Genomic DNA, 17,855 nt, shown 5'->3' with positions numbered 1-17,855 from the left:
GATTATTTTTTACCAGGGACTACATTATTTTATTTTTTGGTCATATAGAATAGATGCTTACGTACTGCATTGAACGTTCTAGTGGATTTGAGGTATTTTCCCTTTCACGCCGCGTGGGCGTCACGACAGTTATGCCCCCATCCACACATGTAAGGAGCACAGTTTTGACTCCGCCCTCCGAGATTCGGGCGAGTCAAGCTAAAGATTGAAGCGTACCCAATGGAGAGGGGAGTGGATGCTTGGTTCATGATGTGGCGAATGCGATCCTCTGCTTCCTGTGTGTGAGATCTCTATCAAAAGTCATTCCAAAGCCTCTCCTCCCGCAGGACGGGTGTATCAAGGCTATATTCAAATTAAACATGGCAGTTAACCTCAGCAAAAACGGGAGCGCCTTGTCAGCCGCATATAAAGAAGTGGTAGATGAGAAATCTGCTACCAACTGGTAAGAGGACAGAATGTAAAATCGCCACAAAAATATATTGCATCCGCTCGTTCAGCTTTGCAGCTTGCTAGTTTCTATCATTACAGGCAACTCAGCTAGCTAAGCTTAGCTATTCTGTCGCTTGCGATGGTCTATGGGGATATCAGTTAATTTAAGTTATGTAAGCCTTGCTACTATGTAAGTTTTAAGTGCACGTTTTCTAGTTAAAATATCTGAACCGATGCATGACCCTGGAGGGCTGTGTCGCTATCTAAGCGGCATTTCCTTAGCTATGTTAGCTAGCAGGAAGCTTTAATTAGCTGTGGTCAGATCCATCTGATGCCACATCTGTTGAAGACCTATCAAATCAAACATAGTACATCACTAGTAATCTCACTGCATTGTGTACAGAAGATAACAAAATACTATATATTCAGCCAGTGCTAGCTAGCCATCTTATTAATTTGTGGTAGTTCGGGTTATTGTTGGCCTTTCACACGTTTTTTGTGCCGAAAACTTTTCACACTAGTGTAAAACCAATTTGCAATTCAGGAAAATAAAATAAGCTCCCGACTCCTTTTACAGTGGCTAAGCAACTTCGAAGGAACAAAGCTATGAATATCAGTTCCTCTTGGGGTTCACAGGAAACCTGTTGGTGCCTGTGTTTAAGGCTGAACTGAATTAATTAACTTTCTTGTAAGAGTTTCATAGACTGTGTTAAGCAGGCCTCTTTATGTCAAGAAAATAATTAATATATTAAACTGTGATTTAACATAGGATAGATATTATAAAGATATATTAAATACTTAATGTTTTTCTCAGACCAATGATTGCTGGTATCTGGGATCGGTCTAATATATTGAAAACCGTACAGAATTACACATTTTCACTGAGACAGTAATGATGTCAATATTTCCTACCAGAGTTTTGTCTTACCTGGAAATAAGCTCAGTTATATATTAATGGCCCAGTTATCATAAAGACCAGAGTGCAGTAAGGTTAAGCCTCTCATTTAGTTGACTGAAACCGCTATGACCACACAAGTGCAGTTACACAGCAGAATTTAGCTGCAGTCGTTATACCTTGGCGTTCTTTTTTCCCCTCAGGGCCTTGTTTACGTATGAGGGAAACACTAATGACATCCGGTTGGCAGGCACGGGAGGTAAGTGCCTGTAATAGCATTGAGATCCCCCTGAAGGCCTTTGTCATCTGCAGTGTTTGCAGGACTTGTCTGTGTTGAATTTGCCTTAATTTGCCCTTTTTCAGACGGTGGACTGGATGAACTGGTGGAGGAGCTGAACAGTGGGAAAATTATGTATGCTTTCACTCGCGTTGAAGATCCAAATTCCGGCCTTCCCAAATATGTCCTCATCAACTGGGTAATTTCAGCGCTCTCTAGATATCTCCATCTGTCCACCCTCTCTCGAAACTTCGACACAAAGGCGCTCATGACTTTGGTTTTTGTGTGTTTTTTTGCAGACTGGAGAAGGTGTGAAAGATGCCAGGAAAGGACTGTGTGCTAATCACGTCAGCTCGATGGCAAATTTTCTCCTGGTAATTATTACACCTATTTCCATTTTCTGTCACCAGTGTGTAGGCTTGGTCATCATGGTTGGGGCTACCATCACCCCACAGGTTGTGTCAGGTTGAGAGGTTATTGTAGGTGGGAGTACTGGTCTCATAGTCCTGTAGGCCCAGCTGGGAAATACTTAATATAATCTTAACAGGCTTCGTATCCTGAAAGCATTGTCTACTTGTGGTCATTTGAAAGTTATCAATAGATAACAACACATCAACAATGCTATCAATGTTTGCTTGTGTGTGTGTTCTTTGTGTGCATACCTGTACACGTGGATGCTTGAGAGTGTCGTTTCAGTTGCTGAATTGATTTGTGTAACTCCAGGGCGCCCATGTGACGATAAACGCCCGCGCAGAGGACGACGTGGAGCCCGAGGCGATTATGCAAAAGGTTGCCAAGGCGTCCGGGGCCAACTACAGCTTCCACAAAGAGTCCAACCGCTTCAGGGATTCCGGGCCCCAGGGCCCCGTGGTACGTAGCTAGCAGACAAGGCACAAGGCCTTGTTCCTCCTCTTTCCTTTTGTTTATTTCTGTTGTATGGATCCGTCCAAGGTTAGGATGAATGGTACACGGGACTATTTGACCGTGGTACGTGTGTCAGAATGATTCAGCCTTAAATTTCAACATGTTTGTTAATGTACCAACTGGGTAGTGTTGTGGTTAAGGGCAATGCATAGTTAAATGATTGCACAATGCTGAGTAAGATATCCTTGTGGTTTCCTATATTTCTGTTGTGCTGGGTGTTTTGGCAGTCCACCACTTACAGTGACTCATCACTGTAGAATCCAGTGGCTTAGCTTGCTCTGATGGTGATGTGGAGTAGTCGGCTTGCCCAGGGTTTTAACTCAGCACATTGAAACCAGAACATGTTATTGCTAGCGTAGCCAACTTTTTTTCTTTTCTTTTTTACAAGGGCAGAAACGCAAGGGCACAGATGACAACTCGCTAAATGCGGACATAAGACTGTTTAGCAGTAGGATACCCTGCATCTGTATATAATTGAGCATGAAACATTACATCTGAATCTGTGTAGATAGTACTGCTGCTGTTAAATGGACATGTCATCTCACAGGGCTCTGTGTACCAGAAGACCAATGCCATGTCCGAAATCAAACGGACGAACAAAGATAATTTCTGGGCCCAGGCTGAGGTAAGACACACTGCGGAGAACCTCTCCGTCACCCTCCATCAAGCAGCTCGGTTCCACAGCTCCACAGAACATCCGATCCCTGACTAGAACCTCCCTAAATCCCTAACACCCGAAAACAGTTCAGAACCCTGCATGTCGTAACAAGGTACTATATGGATTGTGACACGTACCCGGGGCTAGACCACACAGTGACACCTGCTGTCCTGTGTGTGTGTGCGTGCGTGCGTGTGTGTGTGTCCATGGTCAGAAAGACGAGGAGAAGCGGCGCCAGGAGGAGCGGCGCAAGGCGGACGAGGAGCTGCAGCACCTGGACCGGGAGAGGAAGGACCGCGAGGTGAAGGAGGCGGCACAGCGGGACAAGAGGGACAAGGAGCGAGCGTCTCAGATCGACCAGCAGAAGTAAGAGGCTGCTAACCATAGATATATATAAACACTAGATGTCTTACGGCGGAGTCTAGAACGTCCGCACATGGCGGCCATCTTGCTACAGTCAACTCGCTCACCCATAACATTGTGTTGAATCTACATGTACTTTAATTACTTTAACATGTACTACATGTACTTTAATTATGTAATTTTTTTAAAAATAACATAATTATTCATAAGTATGCAGTGGCATTCCGACATCTCTGACGTCGATAACAAACCAAACCGTTTCAAAATCGGTTGAAAATTTAGCAAGTTATGGTCATTTAAAAAGTACATGTAGCATCAACACAATGTTATGGGTGAGCGAGTTGACTGTAGCAAGATGGCCGCCATGTGCGGACGTTCGACTCCGTTGTCCGGCAACGCGGACGAGACATCTAGTGTTTATATATATCTATGCTGCTAACCGTCGGCTTTCTCCCACACGCTGTCCTGGGGGGGGTGTCTGTGTCTCACCTTTTTTGCGTCGGCCGTTTTGTTGAAACAGGAAGTACCAGCAGCAACAGGAAGCGGAGAACAGAGGCCACGAAAAACAACAATGGGTGAGTTGTTTCGGGCAAGCTTGCGCAAAGACGCCGGCTTCAGATCAGATCTCTCCCCCAGAGCTTAAAGAACCTATTGTAAAAGGCTAGTCATTTAGTGAATGTTAGCATAGTAGTCTTAAGGGATTGAATTAGATTATACTCGCCAATAGACTTCAGTAGTAGCCTAAAGCTAGCCCGGGGGTAGTGTTCACATCGATATGCTCCCTTCAACATCGTCACGGTCCATAGGAGGAGCAGGAGAAGGAGCACCAGGCAGGCCAGAAGAAAGGCTTCAAGCGAGCTGAATCTCTGGAGAAAGCCAACGTGAGTGTTACCCTGTAGGAATGAAGTCCCCTCTCCCAACCGACTCTCTCATTCCTCTGGTTTTGTTTTCCCGTTTAACCTTTCACTTCTGTCAACTCTCAAATTCTCATTTTTTCCAGCTGACTGCTGTCTACTTGTTGTATTTGATTCTTACGTCCTCTTTTACTTCTTATAAATATCTCTAAACATTTACTTGGAAATTACAGTATCTGTCTGGCAAGGGACCACAGGTTTCATCAGCTTCTCTCATTGTGATGCCATGCCATGCTGCGATGTAGCCCGTGTGTGATTGGCTGAGCCACTGTTTTCCAGGAAGCTGCCTCGGTGATCTCCCAGCGTTCCATGAACCCCAGAGAGATGTTCAAGCAGAGAGAGAGGGGCATGCCCCCCAGCAGCTCTGACACCTCGCCTGCCCCTGACAGCCCTCAGCCTGGTAAGCTCTCCCCACGAAGGAAGGATTTTCGTTTCATTTTTCAAAATTTCTGCCTCGCGGAACTGTCATGCCCTGTCAGCTCTCGGGCCTGTCTCTCAATCACGACATCCTAACGCCTCCTCTCACCGCCCCATCTGCAGTGTGTTGTGTTACTCTCTCTGCTGGGTACTCTGGCCATCTGCTAGCTCTTCTCTGTCCTACTCATGGTCTCTGACTGTCTGTCTGTCTGCTTGTCTGCGTGTGTCACTCCATGTCTGTCTGTCTGTCTGTCTCAGGGCGTTTGAACAGCCCGTTTCTCTCTAAGCCACCTTGCGAGCCCGAGCGGTCCAGCTCACCTCAGCGCCAAGCCTCCCCCGCAGGCTCCGCCTCTCCTGTCCCCGCCACAGGTCTGAGTTCTCTCACACACACACACACACATACACACATTCACTCACACACGAAGACACACACACACACTGAATTTATACTAACTCTTTCCACTGGCTTCACATACATGCCACTCATCAACATCCAATCACACGTGTTGCTCGTAAGTGACGACTCACTTTGTGTCCGTGCTGAACGCTCCCTGCTGTCTGCCTCTAACCCTCGCCCGCTGCCTTGCCCGCTGCCTCTTCCTCCGCTGGGGGCCCGAGGAAGGGTGTCTCACACACCCGACCCGGCATTCGTTCAGTGTTCCCTGTGAGGGTGTGCAGGCAGGGGCTTGGGGAACGGTGTAGGACTTGAGTGTCTGGATCTGTGTGTGTTCTCGCGGTGGCGTCTGGTCCAGTGTGTCACTGTGTCTGTGTGTGTTTGTCATAAGAGCCCAGTGTGGATGAGCAGGCCCCTTGTGAGCTCGCTGAACCGGAGGTCACAGCCCAGGAAGAGTGGCAAGGTGGGACCCACTTCACACACACACACACTCTTCATCGTTGGACCACACCGTTGCTGGATAGAATGCCGAATGATTGAATGCCCTGTCCCCCTAAATATCATCACATCTATAAAACCAGACAGCATTTCACTTTTGTGCCATGGTCATTTCTCTGCCCACATTCCTTCTAGTTGTGTCCAGGAGTCATCAGCGCTGTGGTCTTGCTGCTGTTCTGCTGCAACTACACAAACTACTCCTACCAATTTAACCTTTTCTCTGCTACTAGAGACATACCACCCTCAAAAAAAACACAATTGGCTGTCTCCAGCCTTCACCTGGTGCTTGTTAATTGGGTCTTCAGAGTTCGTTCAGTGTTCCCTGTGAGGGTGTGCAGGCAGGGGCTTGGGGAACGGCGTAAGACTTGAGTGTCTGGATCTGTGTGTGTTCTCGCCATGGTGTCTGGTCCCGTGTGTCACTGTGTCTGTGTGTGTTTGTCATAAGAGCCCAGTGTGGATGAGCAGGCCCCTTGTGAGCTCGCTGAACCGGAGGTCACAGCCCAGGAAGAGTGGCAAGGTGGGACCCACTTCACACACACACACACTTCATAGTTGGAACGCACCGTTGCTGAGTAGATCAAAGTGCCGTCTCCCCTCCATATCACCTCTATTAACAAAACATCATTTCAGTTTTGTGCCATGGTCATTTCCCTGCCCACATTTCTTCCAGTTGGATCCGTGAGCCGACTGCTGCGTGGATTTGCAGATGCTCTGCTGCCGCCTGCTGGTCGAGAGAGGCACTGCTTGTGTGCGAGGCTGACTATATTCTTTCCCTTTCAGAGAAGGCGCCGGCCACCAACTTCCAAGCCCCTGCTGTGGAGCCAGCCCAGGAACAGCTGTACGAAGAGCCCTCTGAGGTAAATATATACCGCGGCATGAAACCTCTTCCTTGTACCGTAAACAGGAAGTGTGTCAGGATGTGTGAAATCCCCCCCTCATCGCACCTGCGTCTTTCAGGTGAAGGAACAGGAAACACCTGAGGTGGCGGCGGAGGAAACCACAGGCCGAGAAGTCAGTGCCAGAGCCTTGTATGACTACCAGGCTGGTGAGCACCATTACACTTAATCTGAGAGGTACAGCTTAGTGGTTAGAGCATTTGACTGCAGGTCAGGAGATCAAAGGTTCAAATTCCCTCGCGTAAGTCGCTTTGGATAACGGCGTCTGCTAAATAAACACATTATTATTATCTACACATACCATCTCTTTGTCTTTGTCCCTAGCCGATGACACAGAGATCTCCTTCGATCCTGATGATGTCATCACCGGCATCGAGATGATCGACGAGGGCTGGTGGCGTGGATACGACCCCAACGGCCACTATGGGATGTTCCCAGCCAATTATGTGGAGCTTATGTAAGTTTGGGCCAGGCCTCTTCATTAGGTCTGCATAATTGCGCCCCCATGACCCCACCCCCCCCTCCCCCACCCAACCACGACTCCCCAAAGAAGACGATTCCCCCACAGACAGACCACCTGCAGCTGAGCAGCGGGCCAGAGTTTACCTCGCAGTCAGAAGACCAGAGACACTGTTCCTTCTACATCAGGGACCAAGGTATGCAGAATAACCACAGGGCCTTCTAGCATGGGTCCCTGTTCCGGAACACGATTCCATTCCATTATGTTGTTGATGTCGTGAACAGTTATGACGTCATAGAGGGATTTGTTAGGAAACGTGCATGTTGGCTGGTCAGCCCCTGAATTGAATCTGTTACCTTTTAATGTGATGCAGTTATTGTTAGCCTTTTATTGATTGGTTCCGCTTAATATTCCATTGTTATCTTTGATAGCACTATTAGTTAACATTCCTTAAACGGTGAATTTAGTTTTTATTTCAGGTATATACTACTATTGTTATTTGTAGCAATTGTCCTGTCGATTTCAGGAAAATTTATTTTCATAGCACATGGTACCAACTATGATCTCTTTGCCTTGTTTTTGCCTTTCGTGCTAGAAAAATATTTTTTTTTATGTGTTGGTTTTTGTATAAAGAAATAAGTATGGTTGAACAAAACAAAAAAATAGTGTGGATCATCTGTGAATTTCAAATCATGTGAAAAATTACATATACAAAAATAAGGTTTTGCAGTTGAACTAGATATTTGAAAGCCAACGGGGCTCTGGGTGAATGATCTCAAGAGGAAAAACGTATTGAAAAATTATACCAATGAGGTTCTCTGTGATTTCCATAGTACTTGTTCGTATGCAGAACGGTTATTGAATGTTGACCACAACATTTCAGTTGTTCCAAATTACTTAAATTTCCAGGGACCAGTAACTTACACAGTGGAAATAAGTTGTCATCATTTTTTGTCACTTTGTGTTGTTTAGTTGTGATCCACTTCCTGAGTCCATAAGGCTGGGGTTAGCAGCTCTGACTAGATTGCAAAGATACCGGTTGCATATGAGGGTTGCCAATGGGGGGGAATTCTCAGAAATGTGCTGTTTGTTATTTTAATCTGTCTGACATTGTCAGTGTGAAATATCATTAACCATTATGCAAGGCCACTGCTTTTAACAAATGAAATCACTGTCAGTGAAGTTGGTACAGTAGGGCGTTGTCACTTTAAATGAAAATAAAGGAATTTAAGATTGACTAAAAAGGGTCATTGTCACTTCAAAATGCATGTATGTATTCATTGTAATTTTATTTTTTTCAAAGAGTATTCTGTAATGCAAAGACATTCTTCATAATAAATATACGAGTAAGTTGACTTGACTTTTTAACTGGATCTTTCAAAACGATATAAGATTATAAAAATGTTGTACACCAGGTGGCGTTTAGTTAGGACGTTTGACAAGATAAACCTGATTCTTTGTAGTGAAAGTTAGGGGACTTTCAATGGCGTTAACTGTAACTCTAATCTCAAACACAAACTTCAGCAATAATATCAACTCGACGTGTAGTTTCCTGGAATAAAGCCATATATGCGACAACTGGGGACTTTTTCTTAAGGTTTCAGTTTCATAAGAAAGGGTAGATTAAACTTCACCGATCCTTAAGATCATCGTTTATTTTCCTTTAGTACCTTGTAGAGTATATGGAACTTGTAAAATGGTAGTGAAGTCTTACTGTTTCCATGGGTGAAAATGTCATATATACTTTGGTGGAGGGGGGGGGGGGGGGGGGTGATACATCATATTTTCTCAAGAGCAAATTTTGAGGGAGGACACCAAAAGTAGTTCTATAACACACTATCTACGTTGTAATGTATATTGGGGGGACCAATTGTATTTTGCCTAGGATCGGGGGGGGGGGGTCCCCATCCCCTCAGGATTTCCGCAAATTACTGTTTCAAGCAGAAGAGTTGGAAGTATTTCGCCTACCTACATTATGATTTTCTTTTCTGCATTTAGTCCTAGTAGGGTCAGCTTTCTTAGTTTCATGTTAGCTCTGTCCAAGCGGTGTTATGACACTTCAAACCACTAGAACGTGTTATGATTCCTTCCCAGGAGAGTGACTCAAACCTAACTACAGTTTTGTAAAATCACCTTATTTCTTTTCAAGACAGCAGTAGTCCTTTGACCACACCACAACCCCCTGTTAGTGGATGCCTGAAATGAATAGATGGGGAATTTCTTTCGTTTCACCTCATCTTTCTGATCATCAGTTCTCAATTTTAGGCTTAACTATGTTAGCTCTTGCTTAGGATAGCTGACAAGAATAAGTTACCTAAGTGTTAAGATTGTGGTACACAAAATACAGATCTTTAAATTTGGCCTACTTGCTTTATCTAAATCTACACCACAAATTCTTATTTAAGTCTGACTGACGTATTACTGAGCATACAGCTCCAGAAAGAAATGAGACCACTGCACCTTTTTCATTCCCTTTTATAAAGGTTGAGAAGGACAATGTTGAGTGAGAAACAGAAGGGTAAAATTTTCTGTGGCCTCTTTTTCCCACATTATTTTCCAGAGCTGTATGTCTCTATGTGTGTATGCAGGTCTACATGTATGCAGGCTATGCATGTATATATTACAAAGGCACTAAGATTGTATTTACCTACCTAACCTGAGTAGCCTTTACTGAACTGGAAATATGTGGTTTGACTCAACACAGCAAACTGAAATGGGTGTCCGTTAAAACGTCACAGAACTGAAACAGTCAAAATTGTTATCACAGTTGTGATCAGTGTTAATCACACGAAACATTGAATATCGCAGCTTAGATCTCATTGACCTGATTTCACAATTTCATTTATCTGTAGTTTTAACTGGCGTATCAGATAATCTTTGTCATTTTAGACAACTATTATTTAATCTCTTTCATAAATTCATCAACTAATCAAGTGTTTTGTCATTTTACAAAAAAGAAAATCCCTGAGATATGACCACCTCACTGATAACTTTGTTATGTTGACATTTAAAGGTTAACATAAATGTCATACTCTATCCGCAACAAAAAAAACTATAACCCAGACTAAATGAATGCTTAATCAATACATAGCTGATTGATTGGATGATTATACAACTAGCAATGATATAAAATGTTGCTTTTTCTGTTGTTTTTATTTTGTTACTATGCATACATAAAATATGTATTGTTTTATGTTAGTGTTAATATTGGTTTTCTTATTATTTTATCATGACTTATTATTTTAATAGTCATTGCTATTGAATTATTATTCAATATTATTATAGTACTATAATTAATCAAAATTTTAAAAAAACTTGCAAATGTGCAATTAATGTAATTAAACAAGCATGCTTAATGAATGGTAAACTGAGTTGAATTTAATTGTAGTACGTAGCCTGTGCGTGCTGTCGAAAACTCAGTCTCCCAGACACACTTGTTGTGATGAAGAAATCTCGACCAATAGATTTGCAGCAATGTTCAGACGTGGTTACACTTCGAGGTAGACGACAGCGGACTAAAGTCGAAAGGCTTCTTGAATACAGAACTGTTGTGCAGGCAGATCATGTTAACAAGCGAACAAACATCGGCGACAAAGTACAGATTGCAATGGGTAAGTTTAAAAAAAATATATATGTATAAAAAACCGAGCTTGACATTTTGAGCACCTGTGGAAGCCTAATGAAGTTTATCATGTAATTGACAGATGTAAAAAAATAAATAATAGTATTTTCGTTCTTACCCACGATCTAATGATGTAAATAAATGGCATGGTGGCAGATACACTTTTACTGTGGATTTCAAGTAGCCTAGGTAATTGACTATCTGACAGTGTTGCGATACCATTTTTATAATAGGCTATAAGTTACAAATTACTTGTTCGTTCTCTTTCACAGTTTGAATTAAATGATTTTACTGTAGCCTATTGGGTTGACCTGAAAAAAGCGGCACATATCAACAAATTTGCAGTAAGATTAATTAGTATCTTGCTGTTAGATGTGATATATGTGTCCGCTTCAGACCACATTCAACTCTGCGTAATTTACGGTCATATTTATTTATAATGCCAAAATGACATCCCTTTTTTTGAAAAAGTCACCCTTGGACATTACCGAAGTGCATAAATACGTTATTTGCAGCCATCAAATAGAGAAGTCGGATGCCGAATTGAAGTTAGAAGCCACAGCACAGGAAATAGCTGATTTCGAAAGAGAAGTAAAGAATTAGTAGACAAGTGATATCAATGCACGAGAGTGAAAAAGGATGTAAACCATCTACACTGAGGTTGTGTAGTGCGGTTGTTCACAGTTCCCAATAATGAATAGTGAATACTCATGTGATGCTCTCTTGTCCTGACAGCACAATGAAAGACCACACAATTATTAATTTCACACACTTGTAAATTGGAAAAAAAAAGTGTGTCTTACAAAGATTAAGGAACACATGGGCAATTTTATGGTAATGCTCTAGAACAGAATGTAACCGTCCATTTTTTATTTGTCGTATATATTGTTGTAACAGGAGCTTTTATGCTTATATCAGATAGGGTACCACATAGCTGTGGTTTAGAGTCACAAGCAGGATGTGGTGTTGTGAGTTTGCGGTTTGATATCAGCGCTGTATTGTGTCTTGACACTTTAACATTACCAGATGTTTCTAATGAACCAGTATTTCTTAGATAGACATTAAATTAAAGTTTATTAGTTGCACAATACCATAAGTCACATTCTCTACGACCACCATCTCTCTTTGAACACAATTCTGGCCTGGTGTGTGTTTCAACATTCAAGATTCTGTTTTGATTTTGTGTTTTTTTTTACTCTTTAAAAAGTAGTCTTCATCACCAAGCAAAGTGCTATTTTGCAGGACTATATGATTCATTGTTGTGCTTTAAGTAATGACGTTCCATTGCATTGAGTGGAAGGTAATTCCTCTGTCTCTCATGCCTCACTGTGACTTACTGTCTCCTTTGTTCTCTGGCAGTGATGGAACCGGAAAAGAAGCATAGTGACAGTCCACAACAGGGCACAGTCAGAGAAGAAGATGGGAGCATGGACCAGTCACAGGACCAGGTGAGCCTGGACTCTCAACTCACCACTCACATTAGGGCTTGGGTGTCCATCTACCGTGGCACGTTTTAGATTGTGAACGAGGAAATGAAAGCATTTGCACCCTTTGTGTCCTGTGAATTATACTTTCAATTCCTCTAGTCGTGTTCCTTTTTTTTTCTCTAAACGTCAAATAGCTAAACATAAGATTCATGTAAAAGGCTGAATTAAAAATAACACTTTAAGAATTGGAGAACTGGACAGCCTGACCAGCAGTAGATCTGTTCGCTCGAAAAAATGGCCAGTGAGCCATATTTTCACAGCCCATTTATTTTGAAGTGGTACATGAACTTTTTTTCTTACCATTCTCGTGAAATTGGACATATTTTCTTTCTACTTATTAAAATCGGAACTGATACAGTAGCACGCAATATCAATCATCTGAATTTCTCAGCATGATTCTTAAATGAGTAAAAGTAGGGAAGATTATTTTCTGTGAAAGTTAGTGGGTGGTGTTTTGTTTGAGTGTGAACACACACACACCCTTACTCAAAAACTGCAGGATCTCTTCTCAGATATATTTCTGGTAATTGAAGATGACAAAACAAAACTCAATGCAGAGATGCGTCGAATTTCCAAGACACAGCGCTGAGAAAAAATCCTGGTGGTTTCAGTGGTAACTACGGGTCGATAGCAACAGGCCAGCACATCACCACCAATCCTTGTGAGAGTCATATCAACTCACTGACACAAACCCCTCCTACGCCAATTTCCAAAAATGTGAATGCGGTGGAAATGTAGTCGCTGTTTACTGACAGTCCTTTGCATTGATATCAGCCCAGACGAGTGTGAGATAGTGAGGTGCGTGGGGGGGTCGGGGGGGGGGGGGGGGTAACTGAGAAGACTGCCGCTTCCTGTGTGAGACCAATTTCAGTCAGGATGACTGATATCGATGTTGTGTGGAATTGAAACGGTTCTATAGTTTTAATTAAATAAGTCCTGTAGCACATCACTTGTCTTTTTAATGGTTGCAATACCTTTAGGTATGCGAGCACAACTACTTGGGCGTAATATATCATTAAGAAAGGTCCGATTAGGAAAGATCTCTTAAATGCAAATTATATATTGTCTCATGCCTCATTTTGTAGACAAAGACCATTTTTGAATAAAGAACCAAAGATTAAGTATGTATAAATACTAATATTGGGAGAAATACGTTTAATGTACAGTGCTGTGCAAAAGTCATGGGTACCCAAGATTTTTACATGAATATCTTTTACATCTTTATTTTGTCACATACAAGGGAATGAAATATATACATATAAGGGAATGAAAAGTACATTTCTAAAGTACAAAAAAGTAAAGGCATTTCTAATCTGTATGGCTGTTGAGGGTTCTAGAGAGGAACAGGTGGTCTGTTTAGGTACATAGAGTCACCATGGTTTTTAAAAACTAGACCTGTGGTCTGAAGACAATAAAGCGTTTCGTGGCTGGGAGCCAAATCTAGGGGCCAGATGTAAAGATATATGACTCAGCCAGGGTTATCCTAGTTAGAACCCAGCTTCTTCACTATTACTCATTAGAGGGGCTCACTTCTGGGAACAAGCAACCACAAAGAGGAACTTGATTCAATATGAAACCATGTTTGGCTGTTACCCTGTGAGACGTATGCCACAGAAACAAAATTGTATTTGTATTTGATGATTCAGACTGGAATATTGGCACAGTTCTTCATTTATCTTTCTTTTACTGTTACTGTTCTTACTAGACATTCTATGAACCCAGTACCCAAAATCAAATCCCTTACTCAGAAGTTGGCATATGACTCTCTACGGACCGCTGTGGTGTTCTGTTACATGCATATAAAAATAGTTTTATAATATGCATATTTTACAAAACTTTTCGCCATAAAGATATTACTTCCAATCGTTCCCATGGTTACTTTAAAAAAAAACTACAAAACGTTCATAATGACAAACAGCTTCAGCTTAGTCGTAGTCATTTGTAGGCATGAAACTTCAATGAGCATGGCATTCATCTGTAGAGGGTGGTTTTAATCTGCATACATACACTGTTTCATTTCTCATTTTATCTGCACTATGCAAACATTTTGTTCTTTTGCTTCTTTGTAATTGCTTGTGAGTCAATTTATAAAAGTTTTTAAAGTTTCAGCCAAATTTCCTCATGGCATCTTGATAACAGTGTGGAGACTTTTCAGAACCGACTATGTTCATAGATAATTACTTCAACAAATAACTGATGAAAGATGACATCATCTTTAAGGTGTAGCCTTCCAGTTTACACCTTCAGTGACATTCCAAGACGCACTTCTGTGCCTGCTGAAATGAGACTAAAAGCCAAACGGAAGTTGTTTGCTTAAATATGTGATAATATTGAGTATTTGAGATTGCTTATAGACATTTGAGTAATTGTCAGGTCTAGACTGAAAACCCCATGTCTTATGGTTTCCCTTCAAACAGGATGTATGGTGGTTACTTATTGAAAGTAGTGGTAAAACCAAACAGTGTTGTTTTGTGTGTTTCACTCAGGATCAGACAGTGTGACTTTGTTCTACTAGCTTGCTCCCCCAGTATTTGTACAATGTTTTTTTTAATGACACACCAAATAAGACACAGAATTCACACTACATGTGAGCAATCTTAATCTGTAATCCTCCCTGACGATGTGTATCTGGTGACGTCATGTATCTCTAGACTGTCATGGAGATCCCCGATTCCACCGAGATCCCCGATTCCACCAGTAACCGTGACGCCCAGTCCAGCAGTAGCCCAGGAAAGACAAACGAGAGGTCTTTTATAGCCAGTCTCAACTGTTTTATGAAGGACAGAGGTACACCAATCGAGAGAATACCACACCTGGGGTTTAAGCAGAGTGAGTCCATGCTCAAAGAATGTGGTCATCATCCCTCTTAATTTATATTTCCTATACAGAATTATAATTTTCAGATCCGTTTGGAATCACATGTATACATAATGCTAAATTTTCATATACATATATTACTTGTTAATGATAAAAGAACTGCATGTCCCAATAGATATGGTTTCTATTTGCAGTTAACCTTTGGAGAATCTACAAAGCGGTTGAGAAGCTTGGGGGATATGACTCTGTGAGTACAACTGTACAGCAGAATAGTTATTTGACTTTTTTCTTTAAATCTTTTTTTTTTTTTACTATTTGAGCAGGACAGTCACACATTACACACAACAGCTTGTGCATGTTGCGAAAGACCATGCAGGTGTTTCATTGGTGGAAAATGAACAGCAGTTGACAGATATAAACTGACCCATCTCACCACATTAGACCACACTGAGCTGTCGGCATGAAGATAGTTACGTACCGATGGTTTTGTTCTTTTTACTTGAATGAATTTTCCACTAGAAGCCTTGATGCTCTAAGAAAGGCTGCGTGGAAATTAAAGTTCACGAGGACAAAAGTATTTGTTCAGGCAAGGACCACACTGATAGTTTTTCCATCTTGGTAAACGAATCGCAATCTTCTCTCCATCAAAGTTTGTTTCTTTTCTTTTTTTTTTAAACACGAACCCCTTGTGACTCCCTCAGGTGACAGCCCGGAGGCTGTGGAAGAGCGTGTACGACGAACTGGGAGGCAGTCCTGGAAGCACGAGCGCTGCCACCTGCACCCGCAGACACTACGAGAGGTAAGGACACTGTCCCTGCAGAGAGAGAGAGAGAGAGAGAGAGAGAGAGAGAGGATGAGAGAGAGAGAGAGAGAGATGAGAGAGAGAGAGAGAGAGAGAGAGAGGAGAGAGAGAGTGAGAGAGAGTGAGAGAGAGTGAGAGAGTGAGAGAGAGAGAGAGAGAGAGATGAGAAGAGAGAGAGAGAGAGAGAGAGAGAGAGAGAGAGAGAGAGAGAGAGAGAGAGAGTGAGAGAGTGAGAGAGAGAGAGAGAGAGAGAGAGAGAGAGAGAGAGGGGAGAGAGAGGGGAGAGAGAGAGAGAGAGAACAACACAGAACCTTCTCACCTGCCAGAGCTTAACCTCTGGCTGGAATGACCCGGTCGTGTGTCCTTGTGTCTGATAGGCTTGTCCTGCCCTTTGAGAGAGAGCGGAGAGGGAGGAGGACAAGCCCCTCCCTCAAAGCAAACCGCGAAACAATATAAGAGGGGCCTGGACGGCAAGGGGTGCAAGTCCGACGGCAAGAGGAAGAGCGCCCAGCTGGACAAGGACACAGATTCGCAGGTGGTTTCCCAGGTAGTTGTACAATCTTAATGAACCAAAAGTCTGTTGTGGGTTAGTTACAGCATCTATTCCTCATCTCTCTTCCTGCGTGTGGGTGAAAATATGAACCGTGTATATGGTGCTTTTGTTTCAGGTGCAGAACAGACCAGAGTCTACCCAGTGTCAGACAGGAGCATATGTGTCTTCCTCTCCATGGACCATCCCCTCAGACCGGCTCCTTGCAGGCTGCTCACAGCCAAACAAAGATGGCGACGACCACTAGCCACACCCTCTACACGCCCCCCCAGCTGGTGTCGGCCCCCGCCGCGTTCTCCTGGAGCAGCCACGGGCCCTCCACGCCGGGGGAGGTGATATCCCCCCTGGAGAAGAAGAAGCGCGTGGCCCAGGCGAGCCTCGGCCTGAGCCCCGGCCGCAGAGAGGACGAGGCGAAGACAGGCCCTCCGTCATCCACTGCTCCCAGTCGCCGGGCCTCACCCGGTGCCCACAGCTGCAACTCCTCCGAAGGCTCTCCTCTACCCCGCTCCTCCTGCTCCTCCCGCTGCTCCTCCCCTTACTCCGTCTCCTCCGAGGACGGGCGGCGCGGCCCGGCGACAAACCCTCGCGGCTCCGCCCGGAATCGCCCCACGCCTACCCCGCCGGCCACCTCCCTGCCCCTGGCCCCGGTGGAGTTCCCACCCCCCAGAGCGGCTTCGGAGGGAAAGACGTCCCCGACTCCTCCAGCCCGCGTAGAACGGCCCCCTGCCGGCTGTCGCGGTCCCTATCAAAAGCCCACCAGTGTGGAGCCCTGTCTGCAACATGACCAGCGGCCTCCCGGCTCCTTACATGGTGCTACCGACACCGAGCGCTTACGCTGTCATTAAGGTGCCTTCCGCCAGTGCCTCGGGTTTCACCAAGGTTCCTCACAAATCGGCGGAGCCACTGAGGCCCATTCCTTTTCAGCCAGGTTACAGACATCTCCAGAACCCCAACAGGTCGATGCAGCACAACGACACTTTGACCTACGCCAAGAGGATCCACGTAGCACATCCACTTTACGCAGCAGAGAGGAAAGAGAGGTCCAGAACCTATGCTGCCTAAACCTCAAGCCACCCAACAGCCCGTGTTCCATCCACCTCCGGCATTCCGGTGTCCTACCTCGTACCAGCCTATGACAGAGCAGCTAGGGACATTCGACATCCACAAGGCTTCCACCCTGTTTTTCTACCTGGCAACATGAGGCTGCCCCAGACCCAGCCTGGCCCAGTGTATCATCGCCACGTCATGACGGGAGCCCCCCAGTCCGCCCCTTACGACCCTATGCACTGCTATCCATATCCGTCTCCTGTGTGGAATATCCAGACAGGTTACAGTCTCCACGGGGCGATCCACATATTCTCACACCAGGCTGTGATCCAATCCCACTGAAATCCACTGTCGAGTCTTAACACAACAAACTGAATCGGGGGCCTCTGCTCTCGCTAGACTCTC

General features: G+C 44.0%; 2 protein-coding genes across 7 annotated transcripts; both read left to right on the top strand.

Annotated features, from left to right (window-relative positions):
• The first annotated feature begins 238 nt into the window (after nt 1–238).
• Nucleotides 239–8,480, top strand: dbnlb (drebrin-like b). Of its 6 annotated transcripts, XM_062451859.1 has the most exons (16): nt 239–442; nt 1,528–1,583; nt 1,688–1,800; nt 1,901–1,975; nt 2,325–2,471; nt 3,073–3,150; nt 3,398–3,549; nt 4,067–4,121; nt 4,353–4,427; nt 4,740–4,860; nt 5,136–5,246; nt 5,663–5,734; nt 6,215–6,286; nt 6,550–6,626; nt 6,727–6,814; nt 6,990–8,480. In XM_062451859.1, the coding sequence occupies exons 1-16, from the start codon at nt 360–362 to the stop codon at nt 7,124–7,126; spliced, it is 1,512 nt and encodes a 503-aa protein (XP_062307843.1). In that variant the 5' UTR covers nt 239–359; the 3' UTR covers nt 7,127–8,480. The 6 variants fall into 6 exon arrangements, with proteins under 6 accessions (XP_062307843.1, XP_062307846.1, XP_062307844.1 ...); XM_062451862.1 differs by lacking the exon at nt 5,136–5,246 and having other exon boundaries at nt 240–442; XM_062451860.1 differs by lacking the exon at nt 6,215–6,286 and having other exon boundaries at nt 240–442.
• A 2,135-nt stretch (nt 8,481–10,615) lies between these two features.
• Nucleotides 10,616–17,849, top strand: arid5a (AT-rich interactive domain 5A). Its single transcript, XM_062452150.1, is given in 12 exon segments — nt 10,616–10,736; nt 12,107–12,195; nt 14,886–15,063; nt 15,246–15,298; nt 15,753–15,850; nt 16,231–16,262; nt 16,265–16,294; nt 16,297–16,400; nt 16,445–16,476; nt 16,522–17,196; nt 17,198–17,453; nt 17,455–17,849. Coding segments are annotated over 12 exon segments (1,701 nt in total). The 5' UTR covers nt 10,616–10,732; the 3' UTR covers nt 17,605–17,849.
• Nucleotides 17,850–17,855: the final 6 nt, after the last annotated feature.

Source organism: Osmerus eperlanus, chromosome 25 (genome assembly GCF_963692335.1).
Source record: "Osmerus eperlanus chromosome 25, fOsmEpe2.1, whole genome shotgun sequence".
In the NCBI taxonomy this organism is placed as follows: domain Eukaryota; kingdom Metazoa; phylum Chordata; class Actinopteri; order Osmeriformes; family Osmeridae; genus Osmerus; species Osmerus eperlanus.
This window is presented reverse-complemented; position numbering and strand designations above follow the sequence as displayed.

What these genes read in the sequence shown, in the direction of transcription:
- dbnlb (XM_062451859.1), top strand. Translation starts at nt 360, where the DNA reads ATGGCAGTTAACCTCAGCAAAAACGGGAGCGCCTTGTCAGCCGCATAT. An exon ending in CCGGGCCCCAGGGCCCCGTG is followed by an intron (nt 2,472 to 3,072) that starts GTACGTAGCTAG and finishes GTCATCTCACAG; the next exon opens with GGCTCTGTGTACCAGAAGAC. An exon ending in CTTGTATGACTACCAGGCTG is followed by an intron (nt 6,815 to 6,989) that starts GTGAGCACCATT and finishes CTTTGTCCCTAG; the next exon opens with CCGATGACACAGAGATCTCC.